Source organism: Trichoderma gamsii (assembly GCF_001481775.2).
Source record: "Trichoderma gamsii strain T6085 chromosome Unknown Scaffold_53.2, whole genome shotgun sequence".
In the NCBI taxonomy this organism is placed as follows: domain Eukaryota; kingdom Fungi; phylum Ascomycota; class Sordariomycetes; order Hypocreales; family Hypocreaceae; genus Trichoderma; species Trichoderma gamsii.
Window position 1 is genome coordinate 95,584 of NW_020171390.1, and position 22,807 is coordinate 118,390.

A 22,807-nucleotide genomic window follows, 5' to 3' on the forward strand; every position below is an offset into this window, starting at 1 on the left:
AAGGATATTATATACCATATAGGTTAGACAGCGCCTCATACGCTATATGGACTCCCAAACAACTGCCCAATCAGATGGACAGCAATTCCTCTTATGGTATCCGTCGGAGATGCACAAACGGCGGCTAACTGAGTCGAGTATGGACGAGCGAGCTCCACAGCCACACTTTAACAACTCCCAGCTAAATTGGGCAATTGACTCCATGTGAACGGCCCGGCCTTGCGCCCTCCGGTTCGGGACCGGATGTGACGTGTTGGTGCTAGCAGTAGATCAAGTAATGAGATTGGAACGATCTTCTGGATACTAGCACCTACATGTAGTCACACGGTATAGATGCTTGATGATAGATTGACCTGTGTTTGAGTCAGCGGCACTGCTTTTAGCCGACCAGAAAATAAATAGACACAAGAAGCAAAGGAAGAGAGACACCACTCATCTCAGTTCATCCCAGTCTCATCCCCAACATGTATCTCCGCAACGACCACGCCGAAAAGAGCCTCCCGGTGCTGCGGAAGCTCGTCCGCGAGAACCCGCTCGGCCAGTTCACCACCGTCATCGCGTCGCCAAACTTCCCCCTCATCCAGAGCAGCCACATCCCCTTCATCCTCGACGTCGACGATGAGTCCAGCGAGACCGAGCTCGGCGTGCTGAGGGCACATATGGCCCGCGCAAACCCGCAGGCCAAGGCCATCATCGAGGACATCAAGAACCGCCAGGCCGCCGGCGATGCCTCTCGAACGCTGCAGCAGGACGTGCTCGTCATGTTCACCTCGCCCGTGCACCACTACGTCACGCCCAAGTTCTACACCACCACAAAGCCCGCGACGGCCAAAGTCGTGCCCACGTGGAACTACGCCGCCGTGCAGGTCTACGGCAAGGCCACCTTCTACATCGACTCCAGCGCCGAGGAGACGTCGGCGTTCCTCGACCAGCAGATTGACGCGCTGTCCAGCTTCAACGAAGAGGTCACCATGGGCTACACCGGAGAGGGCGGCAGGCCGTCGGCGTGGAAGGTGGCCGATGCGCCGGAGCCGTACATCAACATCATGAAGAAGAACATCATCGGGCTGGAGATTAAGATTGAGCAGATGGGCGGCAAGTTCAAGATGAGCCAGGAGATGGGCGATGGCGACTCCGACGGCGTGATCAAGGGGTTCCAAGACTTGGGGAGCGAGGTTGGGACCAAGATTGCGGGCATTGTCGAGGAGCGGAGGGAGATAAAAAGGCAGCAAAAGGCGAGCAAGCAGAGCGAGTGATGGGGATGATGATGACGATGATGATGTTGAAGATACTGCACAAGACTTTGCTCATAGACGTATAGATATAGAGATATACCTGTATATAAAACATCAAGAGGCTGGGCATCTTCTGATATAATCCAAGATTACAGCTGCATCCTCCCCAGCATGTGGCTGCCCCACGCCACGGCCCATGCACTGCAACCCCAGACAGCAGCAGCTCGACCCACTGTATTTTATACAACCTCAGCTCCATCCATCTCCGTATTACCACCTTGAACTTCACTGCTTCAACTTCAAAATCCACCAATTCAACCCAACCACCACAGCTACTCAATCAATCACCCAGTAAAAGCATCTCACTCATCCCTGAAAAAGCGCCAATTGAAAGAAATCACCCCATCAACACAGCAGAAATCACCAGACCGCGACGCGCAAGCCCAAGCACAAAGAAAAAAAAAACGTCATGTCCACCAAGCCCAAATCAAGATGGGCAAACACCGAAGAAGACGCTGAGCTAGACGCAAAGCTCAAGCGCGAAAAAGAAGAAAAGCGCCGCAAGAAAGCCGAAAAGGCGCAAAAACTCGCAGAAGAAGAAGAAGCAGCTCGAAGAAAAGCCGCCGCAGCACAACAAACCGACAACACCAACCTCAACGATCCCTCTCGACCCTCCAAACGACGAAAACTCACCCCCGAACCGCCTTCCTCCTCCTCCTCTTCAGCTCCCCCCAAGCTCCTCCGCTTCGAACCTCCCTCCAGCAGCTCCCTCGCCCCCAGCCGCAGCGTCGACCACTACGACAAGCTCAACGACATCGAAGAAGGCACCTACGGCTTCGTCGCCCGCGCGACCGAGCTCTCCACGGGCCGCGTCGTCGCCATCAAGCGCCTCAAGCTCGAGGCCGCCGACCCAAACGGCCTTCCCGTCACGGGCCTGCGCGAGATCCAGATCCTCAAGCGCTGCCGGCACCGCAACGTCGTCAAGCTGGAGGAAGTTGTCGTCGGCAATGACATAGGCAGGCCAGACAAGTAAGAACAACATATCACCAATACATACAAGAAAAGAAAGCTAATTCAGCACCAGCTCCATCTTCCTCGTCCTCGAATTCGTCGAACACGACCTCAAATCCATCCTCGACGACATGCCCGAGCCCTTCCTCTCCTCCGAAGTAAAGCGCCTCCTCCTCCAACTCGCCTCCGGCGTCTCCTACCTGCACGAAAACTACATCCTCCACCGCGACCTCAAAACCTCCAACCTCCTCCTCAGCAACCGCGGCCTCCTCAAAATCGCAGACTTTGGCATGGCCCGCTACGTTGGCGAGTCCCCGACCCCGAAACTCACCCAGCTCGTCGTCACCTTATGGTACCGCAGCCCGGAGCTCCTCCTCGGCACCCGCTCCTACGCCAGCCCCGTCGACATGTGGTCCGTCGGCTGCATCTTTGGCGAACTCATTGCCCGAGAGCCCCTCCTCCAGGGCTCCAACGAGGTCGACCAGATATCCAAAATCTTCCAGCTGTGCGGCTTCCCCACCGACGAGTCCTGGCCCTCCTTTCGCCGCCTGCCCAACGCCCGCTCCCTCCGTCTACCCCCCAAGCAGCAGCAGCAGGCCGCCACGGGCTCCGTCATCCGCGCCAAGTTCCCCAGCCTCACCACCGCCGGCGCCTCGCTACTCAACTCATTACTCGCTCTCGATCCGGACAAGCGGCCGTCGGCAAAGGAGATGCTCGAGCATGAGTATTTCCGTCAGGACCCCAAGCCGAAGCCCGAGAGCCTGTTCCCCACGTTCCCTAGCAAGGCCGGCCAGGAGAGGAGGCGGCGTCACGAGCCCGATGCCCCGGTGCGTGGACAGGCTGTGGCCCTTGGTGATGTCGACTTTAGCGGCATCTTTCAGGGGAGGAACAAGGAGGAGAAGGGTGCCGGATTCAGCTTACGGATGGTATGATGGCAGGTGCTGCATTTTTTTTTTATTTGAAGACAGCGGCCATTTCTTGTTTATAATGTTCATACTCTTGCAATTTGGATGAAAAAGCGATCAGCCATACATAGAACATAGACTCGCCACAAGCACGCCATACTCAATCAACTCTTTTACTAGAGCAGGTCAAACGATAAATTATTTTGAGCATAAAAGGCTCGCGGCCCATTAAATGTATATCTCATTAGAAACTTGTAGCTAATTATTTTTTTCTTCAGAGGCCCCATCATAAGAGAGTCGTCCAAAACAGTGAATGCTCCACCTCCTTTCTTTATTCCAAGCAGTGCAAAAGTGTCACGCAAAACAAACACCAGCTCAAAAAGATTCAAAACGCCTTTGAAATGACCCGCAAATATCGCCTTTAATGCCCATCTCCAAAGCTGTAAACAAAACCGGGAAACCAAAACTTCGCTGTATGACGCTTGGCTGTATGCAAATATCCAACCAAAACGACCATGGCAGGTGCAACTCATCAAGCAGCCGATGCAAAACGCGCCGCAACGGTTCGACGTATGCGTCGTTGGAAACAATGCTCATAAATCAGGCGAGGTCAACCCCGGACACGAACCAAGTAAAGCTCAGCACAGTCACCAAGCCCATGGTGACGGCAAATCCAAGAACATGGTGATCAAACTTGGCCAAGGCTGCGTTGCAAGCGTCACAGCTCCACTGGTCAAAATCAACGTATGGCTGGGAAGTATACAGGCCAAAAGTGTATTGCGAAAAGGTGCCGAGATAACCAGGATCGGGGATTTGAGTGTTTGCGGCATCCGAATCCTTGATGATGAGAGTGTACATGTTGTTGGAGAGGGGCTGTTTGACATCGGTTGCTTGGACTGAGCTGTTCCACGTGTATGCCGCAGAGGTCTTAAACGTCATGTTGGCCGTAAGAGTCCACGTCTCAGAGACAGCCGAGCAGCCAATGAGAACATCAATGGCAGTTGGGGTGCCGAGGAGGTTTGTGTAGTTCCAGCCCCAGGTGACATAGTCGCCGATTCTGTAGAGGGCAGCACCAGCAGCAAAGACACCAGGCGTCTGCATCACAACGCTTCCCGGGGGGGATTCGGGATCGAATGTGGTGTGTGTAGGCCCCTTCTTCTTAGAAGTGGTAGTCTTGTGGTCGTTTTTGGTGTTCGTTTTCGAGTCCTTGCTGTCGCCAGTCTTGGAGTCCTTGCTGCCATCGGCGGTCTTTGAGTTTTTGTCAGGTGGCTGGGTGGGCTGGGCTGTGTTTTGTCCGCTGCCAGCGCCGCCGGTGGGCTGCGCAGTATTGCTGCCCTCTGTTGACTTGGTTAGACGATACTTGTTGAAAATACATGCATCAAGGCGTGTGCTTACCTTTGTTATCGGCATCAGCACGAACAACCAAGGCGTCGATATTTGGGAGCCAGCCTGGCCACGCCGACACCAAGGGCGCAGCAGAGGAAAGGCACAGGGCCACCTGCAGCAACGTAGCGGTGGGACGCATTCTGTCGAAAATGGCTGTCTACTCCAACAATGGAAACAGGATCAAGGCTACAGGTGAATGCAGCGACAACGCTGGCGTATAAGGTATATTCAAGAAAAACAGAGCCAATGACAGGAAGCCTTCTCCGACGTGAATGATGCAGTAACAGATGATTTAAGCGTGAAGAATATGCCGTTTGCTCGCCACAAGGAGGAAAAAAAAAACTCGATAACGCAGTGGTTAGACAAGACAATTGCTAAGCGCCTCGTCGCGGCTGGAAGTGAGTCTTGACGGGCTGTACAACAAGCGGGTCGGATCGGTGGCCGGTGGACGGGAAAATCAAATTAAATCAAAGGCTGAAGGCAGACAAGCGAGTGTCAGGCAGTCGCGGGCACGGCGACCAGAAAGGCCAGATAAAAAAGCGAGGGACGATGAAGAGGCGACGGAGGCTCTGGTGGTGACGAGCTGCGAGAAGGGCAAGAAAAGGGGAGGAGAGGCGAGAGGCCCGAGATTTCTCGACAGGTCTGCAATCGTGGAGGTACAAGCAGCAGGTACCTCGTAGCTGCCGATGCGGGCTGCGGCCAGAAGCCAGTGTGCCGCGCTATTGCCCAGTGCGGCGTAGCGGCGATGATTAGGACAGGGGCCGGACGTGAGGCTAGGCGGGATCGGGGCTGGCGCGGGCTCTGTTGGTAAAAATAAATAAAAACAACAGGGTCTGGCCGAAGGCGTACGATACAATGCACATTGAGATTTTGTAGAAGAACTCATAGGAAGACGAATAGACTCATACTAATGAGGGCTTGATTATCCATGATGAAGCAACTTGTTTTACAGCACATTCATGTAGACTACGCGCATTTGGAGCGGCGCTTGGGGTGGGATACACAGCTAATGCACAATGGAAGCTTACTTTAGGAGTAAGCCAGGACAGGCACTAGGTTTTTGCAGCACACAAGACAAAGAAGAAACAAAAGCAAACATACGCGAGTCGAGAAGAGTTGAAGATGAAAATAGAGTAGAAGAAAATATAATAAAATATAGAGTAAAAGAAAATCTATACGTGCATCGGCCCATCTACAATGGCAATCAACCGTGGTTGCACTGTTGACCCATGGCTGTTCCTATTTTTACCATGTGAGCCGAGCTCGTGTTTTTCCCATCAAATCCATCGACGCTTCGTATTCCCTCCGCTATGATGGCGTGCATGCCAAAACCGTGCCCCCCTCTTTATATGCTGTGGTCTCCGCCCAGGTATCCGCGTTAGGGCCTGAGTAGGCAACTCTATGGTGCCATTAACAGAGGAGACCTGCGCGCATCGTGCATCCGCCCCCCATTACGAGAAAAATCCATCTTGGTGGCGATGCGGTGGATCGCTGCGCATTCAGCAGGTAAAAGTTCGTATTTGGTGCTCGAGGTCCCCTATTGCCATTCAGCTGACATGCTGCTACTGGACAGCCAGATTTGAGAACGAGGACAGTCAGAGAGACACAGAACCTGCAAGTCATTCATCTCTCACTCTAATTTACATCCATACCTACCTGTTACAGTACAAGCAGAAGCATCAACAATGGTGGCGCGTCTCAGCCCCACCGCGTCAGATCAACCCATTGACTCTATCGTTTTTAGGTGTCTGCCGGTGCTGGAATTGACTGCATCCCTTGCATCGTGCATCTGCTGATGCGCCCAAGCCGCTCCCTTTTTACGCTGGCTTAGACCAGGTATAAGAGAGAGTGCATGCAGTAAGCAGGCTTATCTAAGATGTATTTGTAGATGCAGCAGGCCAGACAACAGTTCATGTCTACGATAAAAGATTCAAGTCATTCGGATCGTCTAGTGTCTCTTCACAGCCCCCAGCAGCAGGCTTACACCGCAGTAGCTGTATTCTCTATTAGCAAAAGAAGACTTTGTACAGCCACCGCAAGAAGTGAAATAAAATGCCTATAAGTCAAAGAGAAAGACAGCAACGTGTTAGACATCACCTGGACAAGCTTTAGTTGTCAACTAGATGGATATGGCTTTTAACTTGTATTAGCACCATCACAGCTAAAAGCTTTCATGTTATCTAATCACTGCCAAATCTAGCCAGCTCAGGCGTAGCTGGAGTTGAAGCTGCTGTAGCAGCTCCAGCGATGGCTTTCAGAGCTCCAACATAAGGTAGATAGCGGCAAAAAGCCAGCTAAATCGAGGTACCTCGCACAAAGCGCTCAACGCCCGCCATCCACAAGTACCCACGGCGCACTCGGCAGAAAAAAAAAGTCTCCGGTTTAATTTGGTCAAGCCGACGACATCCAACCAAGCTTCAAGCTTCTCAGAGCTGCCAGCCATAAGCCATACACTCTCATTCACCACTCAAAACTCAATTCAACAGCCATTCATTTGATTCATTCATAGTCTTATGAGTAATTAATAGTTTGCAAAAAAGACATCTCACACAAGCACTCGCCGCAATGAGGCCCCTCATCGCCGCCACAGCTTCTTTCCCCAGGGCCATCTCCCTCGAGAGACAACGGCTGGCAAGCTCTCTCCTCCAAACACCACTCCGTTTCTCCAGAAAATCAGCTGCCATCTCATCAACACCAACATCGACATCTCGCTGTTTCTCATTAACCAGCGCCCGCCTCTCAGAAGAGAGAAAATGGTCCACCCCGCTGGCCAAGCAGCTCTATGAAGCTATATCCGTATGGAATTCCAACAACACATTCCTCCATGCTTCTCAACCCCAATTCATTTTCATTTCAAATCATAAAAGCACACTTCTAACTATCCGCAGACCACCGGCTCCGTCCCCCTCGCCAGCTACATGCGCATGTGCCTCACCGGCGACCTCGGCGGCTACTACACCGGCGCCGTCGGCCAAGACCGCGACCAATTCGGCGCAAAGGGCGACTTCGTCACCTCCCCCGAAATCTCCCAAATCTTCGGCGAGCTCCTCGGCATCTGGTTCATCGCCGAGTGGATCAGCCAGGGCCGGCCCAGCAAGGGCGTCCAGCTGATTGAGGTTGGGCCCGGCCGGGGCACCCTCATGGACGACATGCTTCGTGTAAGTGCCCCCCTGAATCCATCATGTGTTTGTATCTAACACATTCGTCTCAGACTATCCAGCGCTTTCCAGCCATGGCTTCTAGCATCGAGAGCGTCTTCATGGTCGAAGCCAGCCGCGAGCTCCGCGAGACCCAAAAGAAGCGCCTCTGCGGCCCCGACGCTCCCACCACCGAGTCCAACGCGGGCTGCCATAGTCCTAGCAAGTATGGCGCAACGCCCATTGTCTGGACCGAGACGATAAAATCCATCCCCATAGGTTTGTAACCACCCGCTGTTGTCATTCTATCAACAAAATCAGGTAAACTAACGCTCAACCTTCAACAGAATCAGACAAGACGCCATTCATTGTAGCCCACGAATTCTTCGACGCTCTCCCCATCCACACCTTCCAATCAGCCCCAGCTCCAGCACCAGCAGCTTCAAAATCTTCAAAATCATCTCCATCACCGCCATCATCATCGCCATCCTCTCAGCCAGACACCACCGCATCAACACTAACGCCAACCATGGAATGGCGCGAAATGATGGTCTCCATCACTCCCCCCATCTCATCCTCAACCCCATCCTCAGCTTCAACAAACGTCGAACCCCCTCCCGAGTTCCAACTCGTCCTCTCCTCCTCCACAACCCGCCACTCCCGCCTCCTCCCCGAATCCTCCCCCCGCTACCGCGCCCTCAAATCCACCCCCGGCGCCCTCATCGAAATCTGCCCCGACGCATCCCTCTACGCCTCCGACTTCGCCTCCCGCATCGGCGGCTCCCCGAAACACCCGAAACCGTCCCCCTCCGGCGCCGCCCTCATCCTCGACTACGGCACTGCCGATACCGTCCCCGTAAACTCCCTGCGCGGCATCCGCCAGCACCGCCTCGTCAGCCCCTTTGCCGCGCCGGGCCTCGTCGACCTCAGCGCCGACGTCGACTTCCACGCCATTGCCGAGGCGGCCACCATGGCCAGCGCCGGGATCGAAGTCCACGGCCCCATTTCTCAGGCTGATTTCCTGGAGCTCATGGGAATTCGGGAGCGCGCAGAGGCTTTGAGCAAAATACCCGGCATTACTCCGTCTGCGGCTAGTGATATTGAAAAGGCGTGGAAGCGACTGGTTGATCGAGGACCGAGTGGGATGGGCAAAGTGTACAAGGCGCTGGCTATCTTGCCTGAGAATGATGGACGTCGTCGGCCAGTCGGTTTTGGAGGCGATGTAACAGCTTAGGACTCCCTAGTAAAGGCATCACCGGCATAAGCCGAGCATGTACTCATCAGTGCCATATTAATGTACCTATATATTATGTGGAGGCGTGAATATATATCTGCTGTGCCCCATACAAAACGGCATGTAAGAAAGGATTCCGTTCAAAAACCAGTCACTCTTCTTGTAGGCCCATTATCAACCTCTGCAAATATCGGCCCAGCTCACTCAAGATCCATCCCCTATCAAGTCTTATTGGATCAATTTTCTATTCTACACCGTAAAACAACAAAGCAATGTTGGTACGAAAAACCCCTATTATAACTCCTGAGAAGCCAGTTCCGTTCCTGTTCCATTCTACAATCCAGCGCGTTTCCAGAAAATAATTCAACAGTCTCCTCACCATAATTTCTTGTATACACGCTTAGCATCCTCATCGTCGCTGTCACCTCGCTGTATGATGCCTTGTCTCCGGCTTTACATTTTCTTGTGTACAAGCTTGGCATCCTCATCATCATCGCTGTCGCCCTCGCTGTCCGATGCCTTGTCACCGTCTTCATCGCCGACTGCAAATATTGTCTCTCCGTCAATGGACTCTCGTGGGATAGTACGGGCTGTTGATTGTGACTGCGCGCCTGGTACAGCTCGGCTGCTGCTAGCTTGTGCTGGTCCAGCACCTGTCACGCCGCTGTCTTGTCCGGGGTAAGTGGGCTTGCCGATTTGCGCCTCTTCGTCGTCGTCGGAGTCGTCAGGCATGCCAATATCTCCAATCTCAAAGTTTCCATCGTCGTCTTGAGCAATCTCGTCACTCATAGCGAAGCGACGATTGTTGACTGTAGGTCGCCAGACGTATGCTACCCAGGCAACATCGGCAAAATACACAATGTTGAGCCAGCCATCCAAGATGAACCATCTAGTCTTCCAGTGAAAAGGGACGAAATCGGGGTCGCTAGCCGACGCAAAGGTAAAGCTGTTAAAGAAGAAGAAGCCAAAAATGACCAAGACGCTGATGAGAATGGCCCACCACAGCTTCTTGTACATGGTTTCTTTGACATGCTGCTTTCTCTCCCGCAGGTCTTTGAGAGTATAGTTGAGAGCGTTAAGCGTCCAAACGTAGAAAGCCGTCAAAGTTCCAGCCAATGGGAGGACAATAAGAAGGACAAAGGGGCCTAGGGGGAAAAGATTAGTACTACAAGACATGAGCGATGCAGAGATCCAACATACCAGCACTTTCGGGTGACACAAGTAAACTTGTGACTGCGTAGACAATACCGAAAATGAAATGCGCAGCAGCAAGCCATCTGATGTAAATCATTGTGCGCCCGAGAGTAGGCTTGACAACACCATAGCCCATGCAGACGATGAGAAGCAGGAAGAATGAGAAAGAGTTTCGAGCGGCATTCAAGACTGCAATCACAATGAGATAGACTTTGCTTCCCACACCAGCAGTTCCATTATGATTTTGGAAATCTAGATACAACAGTTAGTCATTGCGTATTTTAGGGACTCTGATACGGCTCCTTACCATAGAATCCCCATGTCAGAATCATTTCAACTGTCAAAAAGATGAGAATGGCCGTGATGTAGTTTTGCACAGCAACTGCATAAGACGTCGTCAGTAAAAGAAAGGCTCAAGACGGTTGATTGACACCCACGGATATCATGCCGGTGCTGAAAGTAAAGAAAGCCCCAAAAGACAGCTACCAAGGCATACAAAATGGACATTCCGCCGTAAAAGGGGAGTTTCGGGATCTGGGTTGCCGGCAGCTCTCCGTAGGCGTTCCTGAACTCAACCACGGCGCTGTATTTCTGAATGTTGAATCCTTCGGTGAGGACACAGTAGTATCCGGTCTTCTTAATCGGGTAGTTGATGGGCGCCGGGTTGTTCAGGTGGACGGCCTTGGTCAAGATGACCTGGTTGGATAAGTCGGTAGCGTTCTTGGCCAGGACAAATTGCCCCTTGTTGGTTGAGTTGCAGTATCCGTTCTTAATAGCACCTTCGTCGCAGAGCGCAAGTCGCTGAAAGCGCCGTCAGTAAATGACAAGGCCGTGTGTATATTGCCATGGGCCGCCTTACCTGGGCTTGAAGATCTGGATCCGGGATTCCTACCAGATTGCCATCTCTCCACTCGAATATGACCAGACTGGCGATGGGGTCGTCTCCTTCAGGCGCAGTATCGTTAAGGAACTTGACGAGGATAAAAGGATCGACCGGACCGCCCCAAGACTTGCGACTATACATTCCTATGCGAACCCGTCAGTACCTCTGCTTGCAGCGCGAGGACAGTCATCTTGCTTTATGAAGACATACCGGTGCAGTACTGGCGAGAGCCTTCTTTTTCGTTCTGCAGAGAAGAGACACCGTTAGCCAATGCAGTGCCCAAGGCTTGGCGCATTCTGTCATTACCATTGGAACCTCCAGCGCCTGGGCGGTCCAAAGGGACATGCCCAGGGCGAGAAGCCCGAGAAGAGGCCTCATGATGGCAGCAGCGCAGGCGATGCGGCAATTGAGCGCTGGCAGAGGCTGGGAGCTGCTATAGAGGAAGCAAAGCGGCTCGTCGGGGTTTGGAAGGGGATCGTGGAAGGCCTTGGCGGTTATGGTTTATCAGCGATTCGAATTGCGCGGCAGCCAAGATAAAAGGTGCAGCAGTTCGTAGGCGACCGTTTCCCGCACGGCCACAGTACAAAGAATTAATTCTGCCGTATATATTACCGAGGCTGTTTGCAGAGTTGCCAAAGGACTAGAGAACAATTGTGTGTTGTAAAAAGCCAAGATACGCGCTCCTCCACAGCGTTGCCAAGTTATTACAAGGTGGCACAAATCGAACGGAGTCCAGGAAGCCAGGTTGAGCTTCTCGGGATTGGCGCGCGCACGGTGTACCTGCAAGATGCGAGCTTGCCGGGAGGTACGTAAGAGGGAATTACGCAGCGGTGGCGGGAGCGCAGTTTGCGGCCGGGGTAGCTCGGGAGCGCGGTACCGCCAAAGTACCGTTCCACAGCAGGCGTGGTACCTGGAAGACGGCCTAGTGGTCACTGATAACGATAAGGAACGAATTGTTTCCTGGAGCGCATCGTCATTCACATGCTATAATCATCTCCCAACTTCATACAGCAAACAGCATTGAATCCGCCAATCCACCAATTGCATATATGCACGCTGCATAGTCTTTTACTCCCTTGTTTCATCTTGCGTGCATAGTCTATTTGTATCATATCAATCGGCAACCATGGGTAAAGGTACCGATAAACTCTATGTAAGCTCTCTCTCATCTCACCACCATACCTCCAGTCCAACGACACTGACTCTCCAGATCACCCACTCCGAATGGTCCTCCGCAGACGCCTTCTCCGCCTCCTCCGGCGCCAACGCCCGCTCAACCACCCAGATCCCCTTCCGCCGCCTCCCCTTCAACTTCTGCGCCGCCTCCCTCCAGCCCTTCAAGAACCCGGTCTGCGACCCCGACGGCAACATCTTCGACGTCGAAGTCATCTCCGCCTGGCTCGAGAAGCATCCGAACCAAAACCCCGTCACGTCCCAACCCTTACAAAAGAAGGATCTCATCCGCCTCGTCTTCGCGCGCAATGCAGAATCCGACTCGCTCGGCGCCGGCCTCAGCGACGGTAAGGGCGACCTCGTCGACCCCGTCACCTACAAGGTCTTCACCGACAACACGCACATCGTCGCCATCCGCCACGGCAGCTACGCCAACGTCTTTGCGTGGGACACGGTCGAGCGCATGAACATCAAGGCCAAGATGTGGCAGGACTTGCTCGACGACCAGCCCTTTACGCGCGCCGACATCATCACCCTCCAAGACCCGCAGAACATGGCGAGCCGCAATCTCGACCAGTTCAAGTACCTGCAAGACGGCGAGCAGGCGCAATTGACAAGGGAGCAACAAGAAGAGCGCCAGGCCGGAAACATCAACGCCGGCGCGCTGGGCAGCATGGGCGACAAGGTGCTCAAGGCAAAAGCCGCCGTCGAAAAGGCGCGCAAGGCGAGAGACGCAGGCGGCGACGTCAACAAGAGCTCCGGAGCGCTAGAAAAGGCGAAAAACGGCGCTTCCTCCGCCATCTCACGACAGCCCGCCATACAAGACAGGAAGATTGTAGCCAACGCCGCGGCATACACCACCGGCAAAGCCGCCGCCAGCTTCACCAGCACCGGCCTCACTCCCGAAACAAGCGGCGAGAGGGCGCTCCTCACCGACGAGGAATTCATGCTCAAGCCCAAGCGCGTCAAGGCAAAGGGCTACGCCAGGATAGAGACCAACCTGGGCAACCTCACCATCGAGCTGCAGACCGAGACGGCACCCAAGGCGGTATGGAACTTTATCAGGCTCGCGCAGACGGGCTACTACAGGGGCGTCGCGTTCCACCGAAACATTCCCAATTTCATGATTCAAGGCGGCGATCCGACTGGCACAGGGAAAGGAGGCCAAAGCATATGGGGCAAGAACTTCAACGACGAATTCGACGGGCCATTGACACACAATGCACGCGGCATAGGTAAGTTTAAATATCCCTTACATTCATCCATAGAGCTACAGTCACTCACAAAATCAGTCTCAATGGCCAACAAAGGCAAAAACACAAACTCATCCCAATTCTTCATCACCTACAAACCAACCCCCCACCTTGACCGCAAACACACAATCTTTGGCCGCATCGAGTCCGGCCTCGACATCCTCTCCAAAATGGAAGACGTCCCCACCGACGGCTCCAGCCGGCCCCTCAACAAGATCCTCATCAAGGACATTGTCGTCTTCGTCGACCCCTTTGAGGAGTTCCAGGCGCAAAAGAGCGAAAAGGAGCGCCTCGACCGCCGACAGGAAGAGATTCGCAGGCAGGGCGGCACAGAGGACGACAAGACGACGTGGACGGGCAAACGGCTTAGAGGCGATGGCACGTTTGATGGGGCTGATGCGAAGCAGAGCGTGGGCAAGTATCTGGATAAGGAGGCGATGGGGCAGGGACAGGGGCAGGCGGCAAATAGCAGTACAATGAGAAGGGAAAGGGATGATGGCGATGCGGATAATGTGGACACGTGGGAGAATCAGCCGCGGAAGAAGATGAAGTCGGGCGGTGGATTTGGAAATTTTGATAACTGGTGAGGTGAGGTGAGGCGTCACTTGGAAACTTTGGCCGTTGAGAAGGGTAGTGCGTCAGTGCAACAGCGACAGCGAGATTTCAATCTATCTGGTATATAACTGGTAACGAGTATATAATGTAATAAAATCTAGAATTAGTATCCAAGAATCAATCTGCCGGCACAAGATATAAAAGAGATCATAACGTTAAAAAGGAAAAGCCCATTATATCCATCGCTAAAAGACAATGCGAAAATAGACAGAAAAGGGGGAGAAAAGGGAAATAAAGAAGAGAAGGGTGTCTAAAATGAAGAGAAATTGAAACGAAGGTCCATATATCATCATGCCTCCTTGCTTTTCAGGAAAGAGATTGTGTCAAACAAGGGTCTAAATACGTGCAGTGAAACAGATGGCACATCAGGAGAAAGCGTCAAAGATGAGAAAAAAATGTCTACACAACAAGAGGCAATGCATCTTCGGGCAAAGATGGCAGACGAGTGGTTGGGATGCTGGCCCAAGTCAACGACTCTTGCCTGTTCTGCATCATGCCTGCCACAACTCTGGCCTGCTCCAAGCCCGTCTCGCGATAGATTGACATGAGTCTATCGACAATGTAGGCACTCGTCTCGTGAGTGCAAGACGACGATAGGCCGAGCGTATACAGAGGCCAGATGATGGTGTTGCTAGCCGTAGCCAGGGTCAAGAACCGTTCCGAGTCGCTTCGGCCGTTGCCCAGCTCAGACTGCGTCGGATCCAGCAACGTCGGTCGCGTCGTTACACTCTCTCGCTGCCATGCGGGGACGGGAGATTTGCTGTCATCTCTCCCGAGAGCCGGCGGCAAGAGAGGCGCCGACACAATGGTCGAGGGCTGATTCTGGGCGGTAACGGTAGGCCGAGTTGCCCCTTTATTCTTATTGTACTTGACGTCCCGAGAGCTGACGATGCCAAAGTGCTGAGGGACGCTGCCGACGACAGCCTCGCCGAGCTTGCGCAGCATCTTCATGGCCTTGACAAGATGCAACTGATGGTGCATTGGAAGAGTCGTAGGATCCTCTACGCTGTAGCACAGCTGCTCCAGTATCGTCTCCTGGACCAGTATCCTCATGGTCCGTACTGCGTTCCAGGAAGTGGCCTGCGTGAGGCCCGGATAGACGTGGCACGAAGGGCCCATGATGGCAGGGTTGGATTTGGTGAGGCTGACATTCTGGTAACGCCAAGACGGCGGCAGTCCCCGAATGAGCATCTCAAACTCATCCTCGATTTCAACGAGACTGCCAATGATGTCGTCCATGCCGGTGATGCGCCTATGCTTAATGTCGTGTCGAATCTGAAGGGCCTTGTACAGGGGATCAATGACACGCCACGCCGGCAGCTTGCTGTCCGCGACGTTTCGCAGTTCGTTCCGCAGGTCCACAATGGCTTTCGGCATGGGCAGGCCGCTCTGGATGCAGCTGATGAGCACAGAGTGGCACAGCATGGTGAACATTCTGACGCCAGCCTTTGTGTGAAACTGGTCTTGGCCTCTCAGGGTGGCGAGCGTAGCGGCACCGTTGATGTGTTCCTGCCAAGCGTGGAGCGTTTGCGGGGTGCGTCCGGAGATGAATTCATACGTGCCGAGGATAAGAACGCCGAGCATGGTACTGTCCTCTACAGCTTCTTTTGGGTCTCGGAGGGCGGCGTTGGCCAGCTGGAGAGCGGCGCCGTAGCTCTGCTGGGCGCGCAACATGGTCTCCCTGTCACCAGTGATTTTGGAGAGACCGACGAGGCCCACGGCCGTCATACCGGCAGAGATGAGGGCATCCGATCGCTTGATGGGGGGAGCCTGAGGGGGGATTTCGAATCTGCGAGGCCGGCTCATGGTGGGGGGCTTCCAGATGTCGTAGATGAAGTCGTAGTTTTGATAGCAGCCAAGATCTGTGGCCACATAGCGAGAGAAGAAGAAGGCGGTGCCACGCTCTTGGAGAGAGACGGATGGTGCATAGGGGATATGGACCACAGCGTCGCCAGCAGGATCCAAGTCGAAGTCGTAGTAGTCGTCGTCGTCATAATCATAGTCCTCGTGGCGACGGCCGCGACGAACAATGCGTTCATATTCGTAGGGATACGTATGGGTGACCCAGTCGTCCTCGTCAAAGCCATCTCTGTCGGTGTACGGGCCTGCCAGCAGGACGGACAGAAGAGGCGACTTCTTGGAGCGACGCTTCAGGGGACCCAAAGCCTTGGACGACGGCCGAGGACTATCGCGGATGACGAGAGGCCCCGACGATGGCGACGGCGGGCTTGGTGGCGCGATCTGAGGCGCCGTGGCTAGCTTCGGAGCGGCCCGTCCGCCATGTTTCAGCTTCTTGATGCGCGGCTTGGCCGAGGTTGCCTTTTTGATGACATCGTGGCTCTCGTCGCGGAACATGAGGTCCACCATGTTGCGGTAGCCGGGACATTCTATGTGGCGCTTGATGCACTGGCCGCATCCCGGTTCTTTCTGATCGCACTGCAGGCGGGCGGAAAGCGAGGAGACGGAAGTAAGCAATAGCCACAGTGCCTGACGAGAGAAGACGAGACTCGGTAGGAAAAGGATGATGGACAGATGAGGCTCAGACAGAGTGAAGCAAACCTACTCGGATCTTGCGCTCTCTGCAGTGAGAGCAGCCCTTGGAGGGCTTGCCGCAGTAGACCATGGCGGCGGCAGTGGTTCAGAGTCTCTTGTTTCTCGCTTCTCTAGAGGCGTTTGTAGGGGAGCGCCACTACGGGGCAGAACGCACTGTCAACGGTGTAGGGACCAGTCTATATCTGCCAAGTCAAGAAGAAAGAAGAGAGAAAAAGCAGCAGTTCCAGATGAAAGATGCTCCAGAGAGATGCTGTATTAGGCCCTGTCTAGCCCAGGCCGCTGTCTGATAAATCGAGGCTGCTTTATTGCTGGGATCAGAACCAAGACCGGGACCAGGATCGGGATCCGAGCCGGGACACCCAAACTTATGGCCCCTCGTCTGGCCTCGCCCCTCTCTGTGAGTTGTTCATGCACAGACGATGCAAAACCGTCGTGATGGGCACACAAGGTGGGGGTTGCGGCACTGGGCGATTGGATCGGAGTTGCTGGAAGAGCCGAAGTAGCACATGCAAGAGCTGTAGGGTGCCGGGGCCTAGTATCAACTGCGAGTTGCCGTCTTTCAGCCACGTCTGCGGCAGTTGGATACCTTTTGGAAACGTTTTTTTGCAAAGTGGGGGGAGGATGGAGGGATGGGGATGGATCATGAATGGATGTCGGCGATGGGTTTTGGAGAGAGATGGATTCGCCATTTGTGTTCGTTTCTAATTTCCAGTTTGAGCCGCAGAAACGACGCGGTGGGGCCAGTCAGGCACGCCGGCGGCCGTTTAAGCAGGTACCGAAGAGCGCTGCAGACGCCACGGGCAAGGCGCGGGTACCGTCCTAGCAGCGGCCAGGCACCGCTACAGGGGATTTGATGATGGGATTACGGAATCAGTTCTTTGATGCGATGTACTCCTGGATGATGTGCCTACTTGTACAGCGATGAGACGGTGAGGGAAAAGGTGGGCGGCAATATACTTGTAATAAGCAATCTATTTTACGGAGTCTTTGTCGGACACGATATGCATGGCAGGCATCGACTACTGCCCCATAGAGAGCGCCAGCGTAGCATCAGACGCAACGGCGCACCGCTGTCTGTGCGAGGACAAGTCACCTAGTGATATGCATGATTTGGCGATGCATTCAAGCACGGCATTCGACTCGAATCAATAGGTAGGCACTGAACACGACACGCTGTGCTGCATGCATCTGCGATAATACATTATCTATTACGTGTGAACCTCGGTCAATACAAGAGGATTCACTAGCAGATTCAAAATAGCTGCTACTAGAAAAAGGCATGGAATCAACTATTCCTACCTACTTACCACTAGATACCTTATGTACCTACTGTAGTGGAAGTAGACCAGCAACAGCCCAATCTGCCAGTCAGTCCCGGCCATTCCATCCCATCTCCAATCCTGGTCGTCTCATTTCATCGCCAGCCAGGGGAAAAGAGAAGTCGGTGCTAGTGGCACAAACAAGAGGGGAAGAAGACAGTTCCCCGGCGCTTGTTTAGGCTGGTGGACCTCCACTATCTTACTCTACAGTATGGGAGATGTCGGAGCCCAGCCGGTTAGGCCTGTGATTCGGCATGTCGTGCATGTGAGACGACTGGGCTCTTGTTTCCTCGTTTCTTTTTATTTTTTCCTCTTTTCCGAGCCATTTCAATTGTTTCACAAGGCTGAGAGCAGTCTAGTACTACACTGTCTGAAGCCTAAAAGCAACATGAAGCACTGATAAGCAGGGTTAAACATACAGTGACACGGGAGAAATTTTACTTTTCGGCCGGCTAATTGGGTGAGCTGCATCATGCATGGGATGAAGGATGGATTGGCCAGGTCCGTCTCACCCAAGGAATATGATGCTTGTCTTTGTACTTGTGTGACTTGTACAACTGCCTCTTTGATATGAGCAGGTTTCGACTGTAATCGATGCCGTTTGCCAGAACAATGTACAAATGATATGCCATGTACAGCACGCATATAGAAAGATGCACTTTATGCCAACAAGACGGGCCATCATCACCAACACACAGCCAAAAGTGGAAAACGTAAGATGCCAGGCCTTGTAACCAGCGTTGCAATCGCGTGTCTAAGCAGCAATGGCAATGTTTCTTTTACACACTTTATCGAGATACATGTAGGATATATCAGTTTATACAGAATATACATTCAATTACATATACATATATACAGCGAACAGCAAGATACCATGTACAGCAAACAAACAACATATATACACCACCATCGACATCAAAACACAAAATCATCACAAAGGCCCCCCAACGCCAATCGTCAACACCTTCGGATTCCCATCACTCAAAAACCCGCTCTGGTCCACTCCCCCCGTCTTCCCAACATCATCATACGGAAACGCATACCCCCTCCCGCCCACGCTCACCGCATGGCATATCCGCGAATAGTGGTTCGTCACCTTCTCCGTGTAATACTGGCTCACGTCCTCGCCCTCCGGCTGCTGCCCGCCATTCAGCAGCGTCGAGCGGTTCAGCGCCGCCGCCAGCCTCGCCCCGACATTCAGCTGCTGCGCCGTCACGCCGGAACCGCCCGCAAAGGGCCCCGAGTCGCACGAAAAGATATCCACGGCGGCCGGCTTCGCAAAGCTGCCGTAGCCAGACGGAAAGACCAAGTTCTTTCCTGACGAGTCCACGCGCCCGACGACGTTGCCCCAGTCCTGGAACTGCGTGTTGACCGTGAGGTTCGTCGTCTGGTACTTCTTCCACACGGCGTCCACGTACGGCTGGTAGTAGTTATTGAACAGGCCCGGAAACATGACGCTGCCCGAATTGGGACTCAGCGCACGCAAGTTGCTGCCCCCGTTCTGAATCACCAGCTTGTCCCACCCAGCACCGTCTTTGGCCGCCTGCGCCTTCAACTGCGAGCAAATCGAATCCAGCGCCCCCTTTGGCATCCCCGGCACGCTCGTCACCTTGCCGCTCCCATTCTCCAGCTGCAGCGACACGGGAATGCTGAAGAAGTCGACATACGACACATTGACGTACAGCTCCGAGGTGTTCAGCGTAAACTCGCAAAACGCCCACTGCACGCCGTAGTTTGGGTCCGCGACGTTGGTGCTCGACGGCTCGACGACGGCCGGGCCCGGGTTCAGCAGAAACGTCAGCGGCTTGGCCTGGCTGAACCAGATGCGCGCGCCGGCCAGCTGCGGCACCGTCAGCGAGCGGCTCTGGCCCGGCCCGCCCACCGCCACGGCGCAGTTCTGCGACAGCGGCTGCAGCGTCGACGAGGGCGATGCCGGGTAGTAGGGCGTGACGCCGTCGGAGCGCAGGAAGAAGATGCCCTGGGCGGCCGTGCCGGTGACGAAGGCGTAGAGCTGCGGCGCCGACGTGTTGTTCTTGACGACGATGCTGAGCGTGCTGGGCGTCATGGTGGATGGATGATTCAACGTTGATCAGATACAAGAAAGGTAATTAAAATGTTGTGAAGGTACTAGTAGATGCGTAGTCTAACTGTCTAGATAAAACATGTACAAGCGAATAACAACAGCTTTCATCAATCAAGATGCGCGCAACGCCGGTCCCTTTTATCTGCCCCATCAACCTATCCGTCCTGCACTGCCCACCACCATGAGAATCCTCAATGATCATATCATTACGTCCAACTACACACGATTTGTTAGTGTCAATCAATCCTCTACTTGCCTGCCATCTTCCCCATGATACAATTTCTAAAACATGTAGTCATTTTGTCTTTCTCCCATGCTTTCTTGGGCTGATGTGTTACACGGGATCATTGCAGCCTTATAAATGTCCCTAAGCCATGGTGCGGTTGCATTCCAGCCCTAGAAACAAACCCGCTCTTTCAATGCATCAGATGTTCGACAAGCGTCACAACCAGCTGAATAGCATTAAGTAATAGTATCGATATATCTACTTGCATCCACTCAAATCATGTTATGCACAAAATCATATACATCATATTCGCATCTCGGCACCTCCCCAAAGCAGCATCGCCCTGAGCCCTGAAGCCCCATCCAATCCAGCTGCTCGGAGTCTTGCGGGGCAAATGACCGCATCGTGCATCACATGATGCGCCGACCAACATCAGCCAACACTCACTTGACGACGTCTGATGTCTGGAATCTACAGGCCGTGGAAGAACTGCACTGTAAATCACCACAATCACCACAATCATGGCCATCATCGTCAGATAGTGACTATTATTCTCATCTCGGACAAAAGCACCTCATTCGGTATAAAGCCTCAACTGCCCTATGTACACATGCTCCAAAAGCAACCTCTTTCCTCATCTCCAAAAACAAACACGTCATGGACTCATTATAGCATTACACGGTACATCATGAAACAAAAAAAAAAAAAACACGCTTTCGCCCTCACTCTCCCCCCTTATAGGCAGGTCAATACCAGCATCAGCAGCAGTGCACTCGCCGTCGTCGCCCACGTGCTGCCCAGGCGAACCGCGTTGTTCTTTTCCGTATCATTCGGATCGCTGGTGTTGAAAAAGGTGCCTCCCGTGCTTGAGTTTGCTGCCGTCACATTGGGAATCTCGCACACCGTGTCGTTGCTGCCCTTTGAAAGCGCCTTTTGGCAGCCGCTATCCCAGCTCGACTGGACCTTTGCGTCGGATGAGTTGAAATAGGCCTTGACGTAGCCAACAGTCATGGTAGCGTCTTCCTCGGGGGGGCCTCCGGACCACAAGGGATTCCCGTTGCTCCAGTGCTGCAGAATGAGATGGCCAGGACTAGTGGGCACCGAGGTTCCGTTCATCTCGGCGAGCAGCCGGCTGTCGGCGTAGAAGCGGACTCGATCTTGCAAGAAGTCGAAGCGATACTCGTGAAAGTCAAGAGTGGGGTCAAAGGCAAGGTTCACCACCTTGAAGGTGCCCGTCTTGGACGCATCATATCCAGCCTGCATCGATGCTTCCGACTGGATCACGAGGTTGACGGGAAAGACTTGTTTCGCTACGTCAAACTCTCGAGATAGAAACTCCATGTCAATCTCCTGGGTGTCATTGAAGTACTGTCTGTTTGTCAGCAAGGTCATCCCATGCCAAAAGAGTCGGTGTAAGAGTCAAACATACCCAGAAAAAAGCTGCGCAGGTGCCGTTCACAGGAGTCAACTTGATGCCAGCACGGTACGTGCCAAATGTCATGTCAGATCGAGCCGAGTCCAGCTCTGCCGTCGGGACGGAATCATTGGTAAGGGCGCTGCTGACAACCAGCGCAATTCCACCGTTCGTAGAGTCCGAATACCCGGCGCCGAGCTGAGAAGGATCCTTCACAGCACCAGTCTGAGGAACGCTATAGACGTTCTTGGTAGCAAAAGTCTTGCCGTACTCGCCTCGCCCAGCTCGAGCCGAAACGTTGTACTGCTGCCGCTTCCAGGTGCCGTCCCGAGAAATGTTTTGGACGTCGTAGAACCTGCTCTCCAGCATGCTTGTGAAGAGCAACTGGTCGGGCCCTGGATGTTCTTGGGCCTGCTTCTGGGTCAACGGAGAGTGCGCGATAAAGCCGCATTCACAGTCTGCTGCGACCAAGTGCGGTACAAGCGCCAGAAGCATGAGGCCCAAAATGCCCAGCAGCTGGCCGAGGCCGCGAGGGGGGGCCATGGCTGGTGTTTTTGTATTTCCTCTTTTCTTGTAAGTGGCCTGGAGCAAAGCAAAGCGGAGCGATGTGAAGCAGAATTATGATGATAAGCAAAGCAAAGTGAGGAGAATTACAGACAGGGTTTGAAGAAGAAGAAGAGAAAAAGAAGAACACAAGCAAAGAAGAGTAAGTGGAAAACACGATCAAAATAAACAAAAGTCCAAGCTACGGCACAATTGGGTAGGATGGAACGGGAAGCAGCCAAAAACTAGCAAGAGAGAGCGGCCGTTTGGCGCATCCCGGCAAATGCAGATGCAGATGCAGGTGCAGATGCAGGTGCAGATGCAGATACGAAGTCAGGCACGAGACACGTTTTGGCTGCAAAAAGGTGAATGCACGAGTGAAACGCTGATTTTTGCCTTCGTCTCTCCTTCGCGTTTAGAGTTTAAAGGCACGGCAGCTTCTGTTACGCACGGTCCGACCCCAGGTCCGGTTGGTTGGTTGGTTGGTTGGTGATTGATTCTTGTCTCCTCCCTTGCATTTACTGTATTGTACAAGACACACACACATTATACCTTAGTCTAGGCCTCTCCAACGCCGTATCCCACTGAAAACCTGAACTGGCCTCTCTTTCAGCCCAACCCTGGCTTGCTTACCTGTGGGCTT

General features: G+C 53.5%; 9 protein-coding genes across 9 annotated transcripts; 4 read left to right on the forward strand and 5 right to left on the reverse strand.

Annotated features, from left to right (window-relative positions):
• Window positions 1–464: 464 nt before the first annotated feature.
• TGAM01_v209926 (hypothetical protein) lies at window positions 465–1,256 on the forward strand (the record flags this gene model as incomplete). Its single annotated transcript, XM_018808439.1, has 1 exon — window positions 465–1,256. One exon carries the CDS (start codon window positions 465–467, stop codon window positions 1,254–1,256), a length of 792 nt encoding a protein of 263 aa, XP_018658357.1.
• A 448-nt stretch (window positions 1,257–1,704) lies between these two features.
• On the forward strand, window positions 1,705–3,178 carry TGAM01_v209928 (CMGC/CDK protein kinase; the record flags this gene model as incomplete). Its single annotated transcript, XM_018808438.1, has 2 exons — window positions 1,705–2,264; window positions 2,320–3,178. The coding sequence occupies 2 exons, from the start codon at window positions 1,705–1,707 to the stop codon at window positions 3,176–3,178; spliced, it is 1,419 nt and encodes a 472-aa protein (XP_018658356.1).
• A 573-nt stretch (window positions 3,179–3,751) lies between these two features.
• TGAM01_v209927 (hypothetical protein) lies at window positions 3,752–4,676 on the reverse strand (the record flags this gene model as incomplete). The annotated part of the gene is made up of 2 exons (XM_018808437.1): window positions 3,752–4,488; window positions 4,547–4,676. The coding sequence occupies 2 exons, from the start codon at window positions 4,674–4,676 to the stop codon at window positions 3,752–3,754; spliced, it is 867 nt and encodes a 288-aa protein (XP_018658355.1).
• Window positions 4,677–7,102: 2,426 nt separating this feature from the next.
• Window positions 7,103–8,908, forward strand: TGAM01_v209929 (hypothetical protein; the record flags this gene model as incomplete). Its single annotated transcript, XM_018808436.1, has 4 exons — window positions 7,103–7,333; window positions 7,426–7,695; window positions 7,749–7,953; window positions 8,022–8,908. The coding sequence occupies 4 exons, from the start codon at window positions 7,103–7,105 to the stop codon at window positions 8,906–8,908; spliced, it is 1,593 nt and encodes a 530-aa protein (XP_018658354.1).
• A 453-nt stretch (window positions 8,909–9,361) lies between these two features.
• TGAM01_v209930 (hypothetical protein) lies at window positions 9,362–11,363 on the reverse strand (the record flags this gene model as incomplete). Its single annotated transcript, XM_018808435.2, has 7 exons — window positions 9,362–10,053; window positions 10,109–10,354; window positions 10,410–10,484; window positions 10,540–10,903; window positions 10,962–11,128; window positions 11,196–11,229; window positions 11,292–11,363. The coding sequence occupies 7 exons, from the start codon at window positions 11,361–11,363 to the stop codon at window positions 9,362–9,364; spliced, it is 1,650 nt and encodes a 549-aa protein (XP_018658353.2).
• Window positions 11,364–12,111: 748 nt separating this feature from the next.
• Window positions 12,112–13,998, forward strand: TGAM01_v209931 (peptidyl-prolyl cis-trans isomerase-like 2; the record flags this gene model as incomplete). The annotated part of the gene is made up of 3 exons (XM_024550672.1): window positions 12,112–12,138; window positions 12,196–13,393; window positions 13,451–13,998. 3 exons carry the CDS (start codon window positions 12,112–12,114, stop codon window positions 13,996–13,998), a joined length of 1,773 nt encoding a protein of 590 aa, XP_024404583.1.
• Window positions 13,999–14,425: 427 nt separating this feature from the next.
• TGAM01_v209932 (hypothetical protein) lies at window positions 14,426–16,393 on the reverse strand (the record flags this gene model as incomplete). Its single annotated transcript, XM_024550673.1, has 1 exon — window positions 14,426–16,393. One exon carries the CDS (start codon window positions 16,391–16,393, stop codon window positions 14,426–14,428), a length of 1,968 nt encoding a protein of 655 aa, XP_024404584.1.
• A 2,436-nt stretch (window positions 16,394–18,829) lies between these two features.
• TGAM01_v209933 (glucanase B) lies at window positions 18,830–19,963 on the reverse strand (the record flags this gene model as incomplete). Its single annotated transcript, XM_018808432.1, has 1 exon — window positions 18,830–19,963. One exon carries the CDS (start codon window positions 19,961–19,963, stop codon window positions 18,830–18,832), a length of 1,134 nt encoding a protein of 377 aa, XP_018658350.1.
• Window positions 19,964–20,942: 979 nt separating this feature from the next.
• TGAM01_v209934 (hypothetical protein) lies at window positions 20,943–22,164 on the reverse strand (the record flags this gene model as incomplete). Its single annotated transcript, XM_018808431.1, has 2 exons — window positions 20,943–21,575; window positions 21,637–22,164. The coding sequence occupies 2 exons, from the start codon at window positions 22,162–22,164 to the stop codon at window positions 20,943–20,945; spliced, it is 1,161 nt and encodes a 386-aa protein (XP_018658349.1).
• Between the last annotated feature and the right edge of the window lie 643 nt (window positions 22,165–22,807).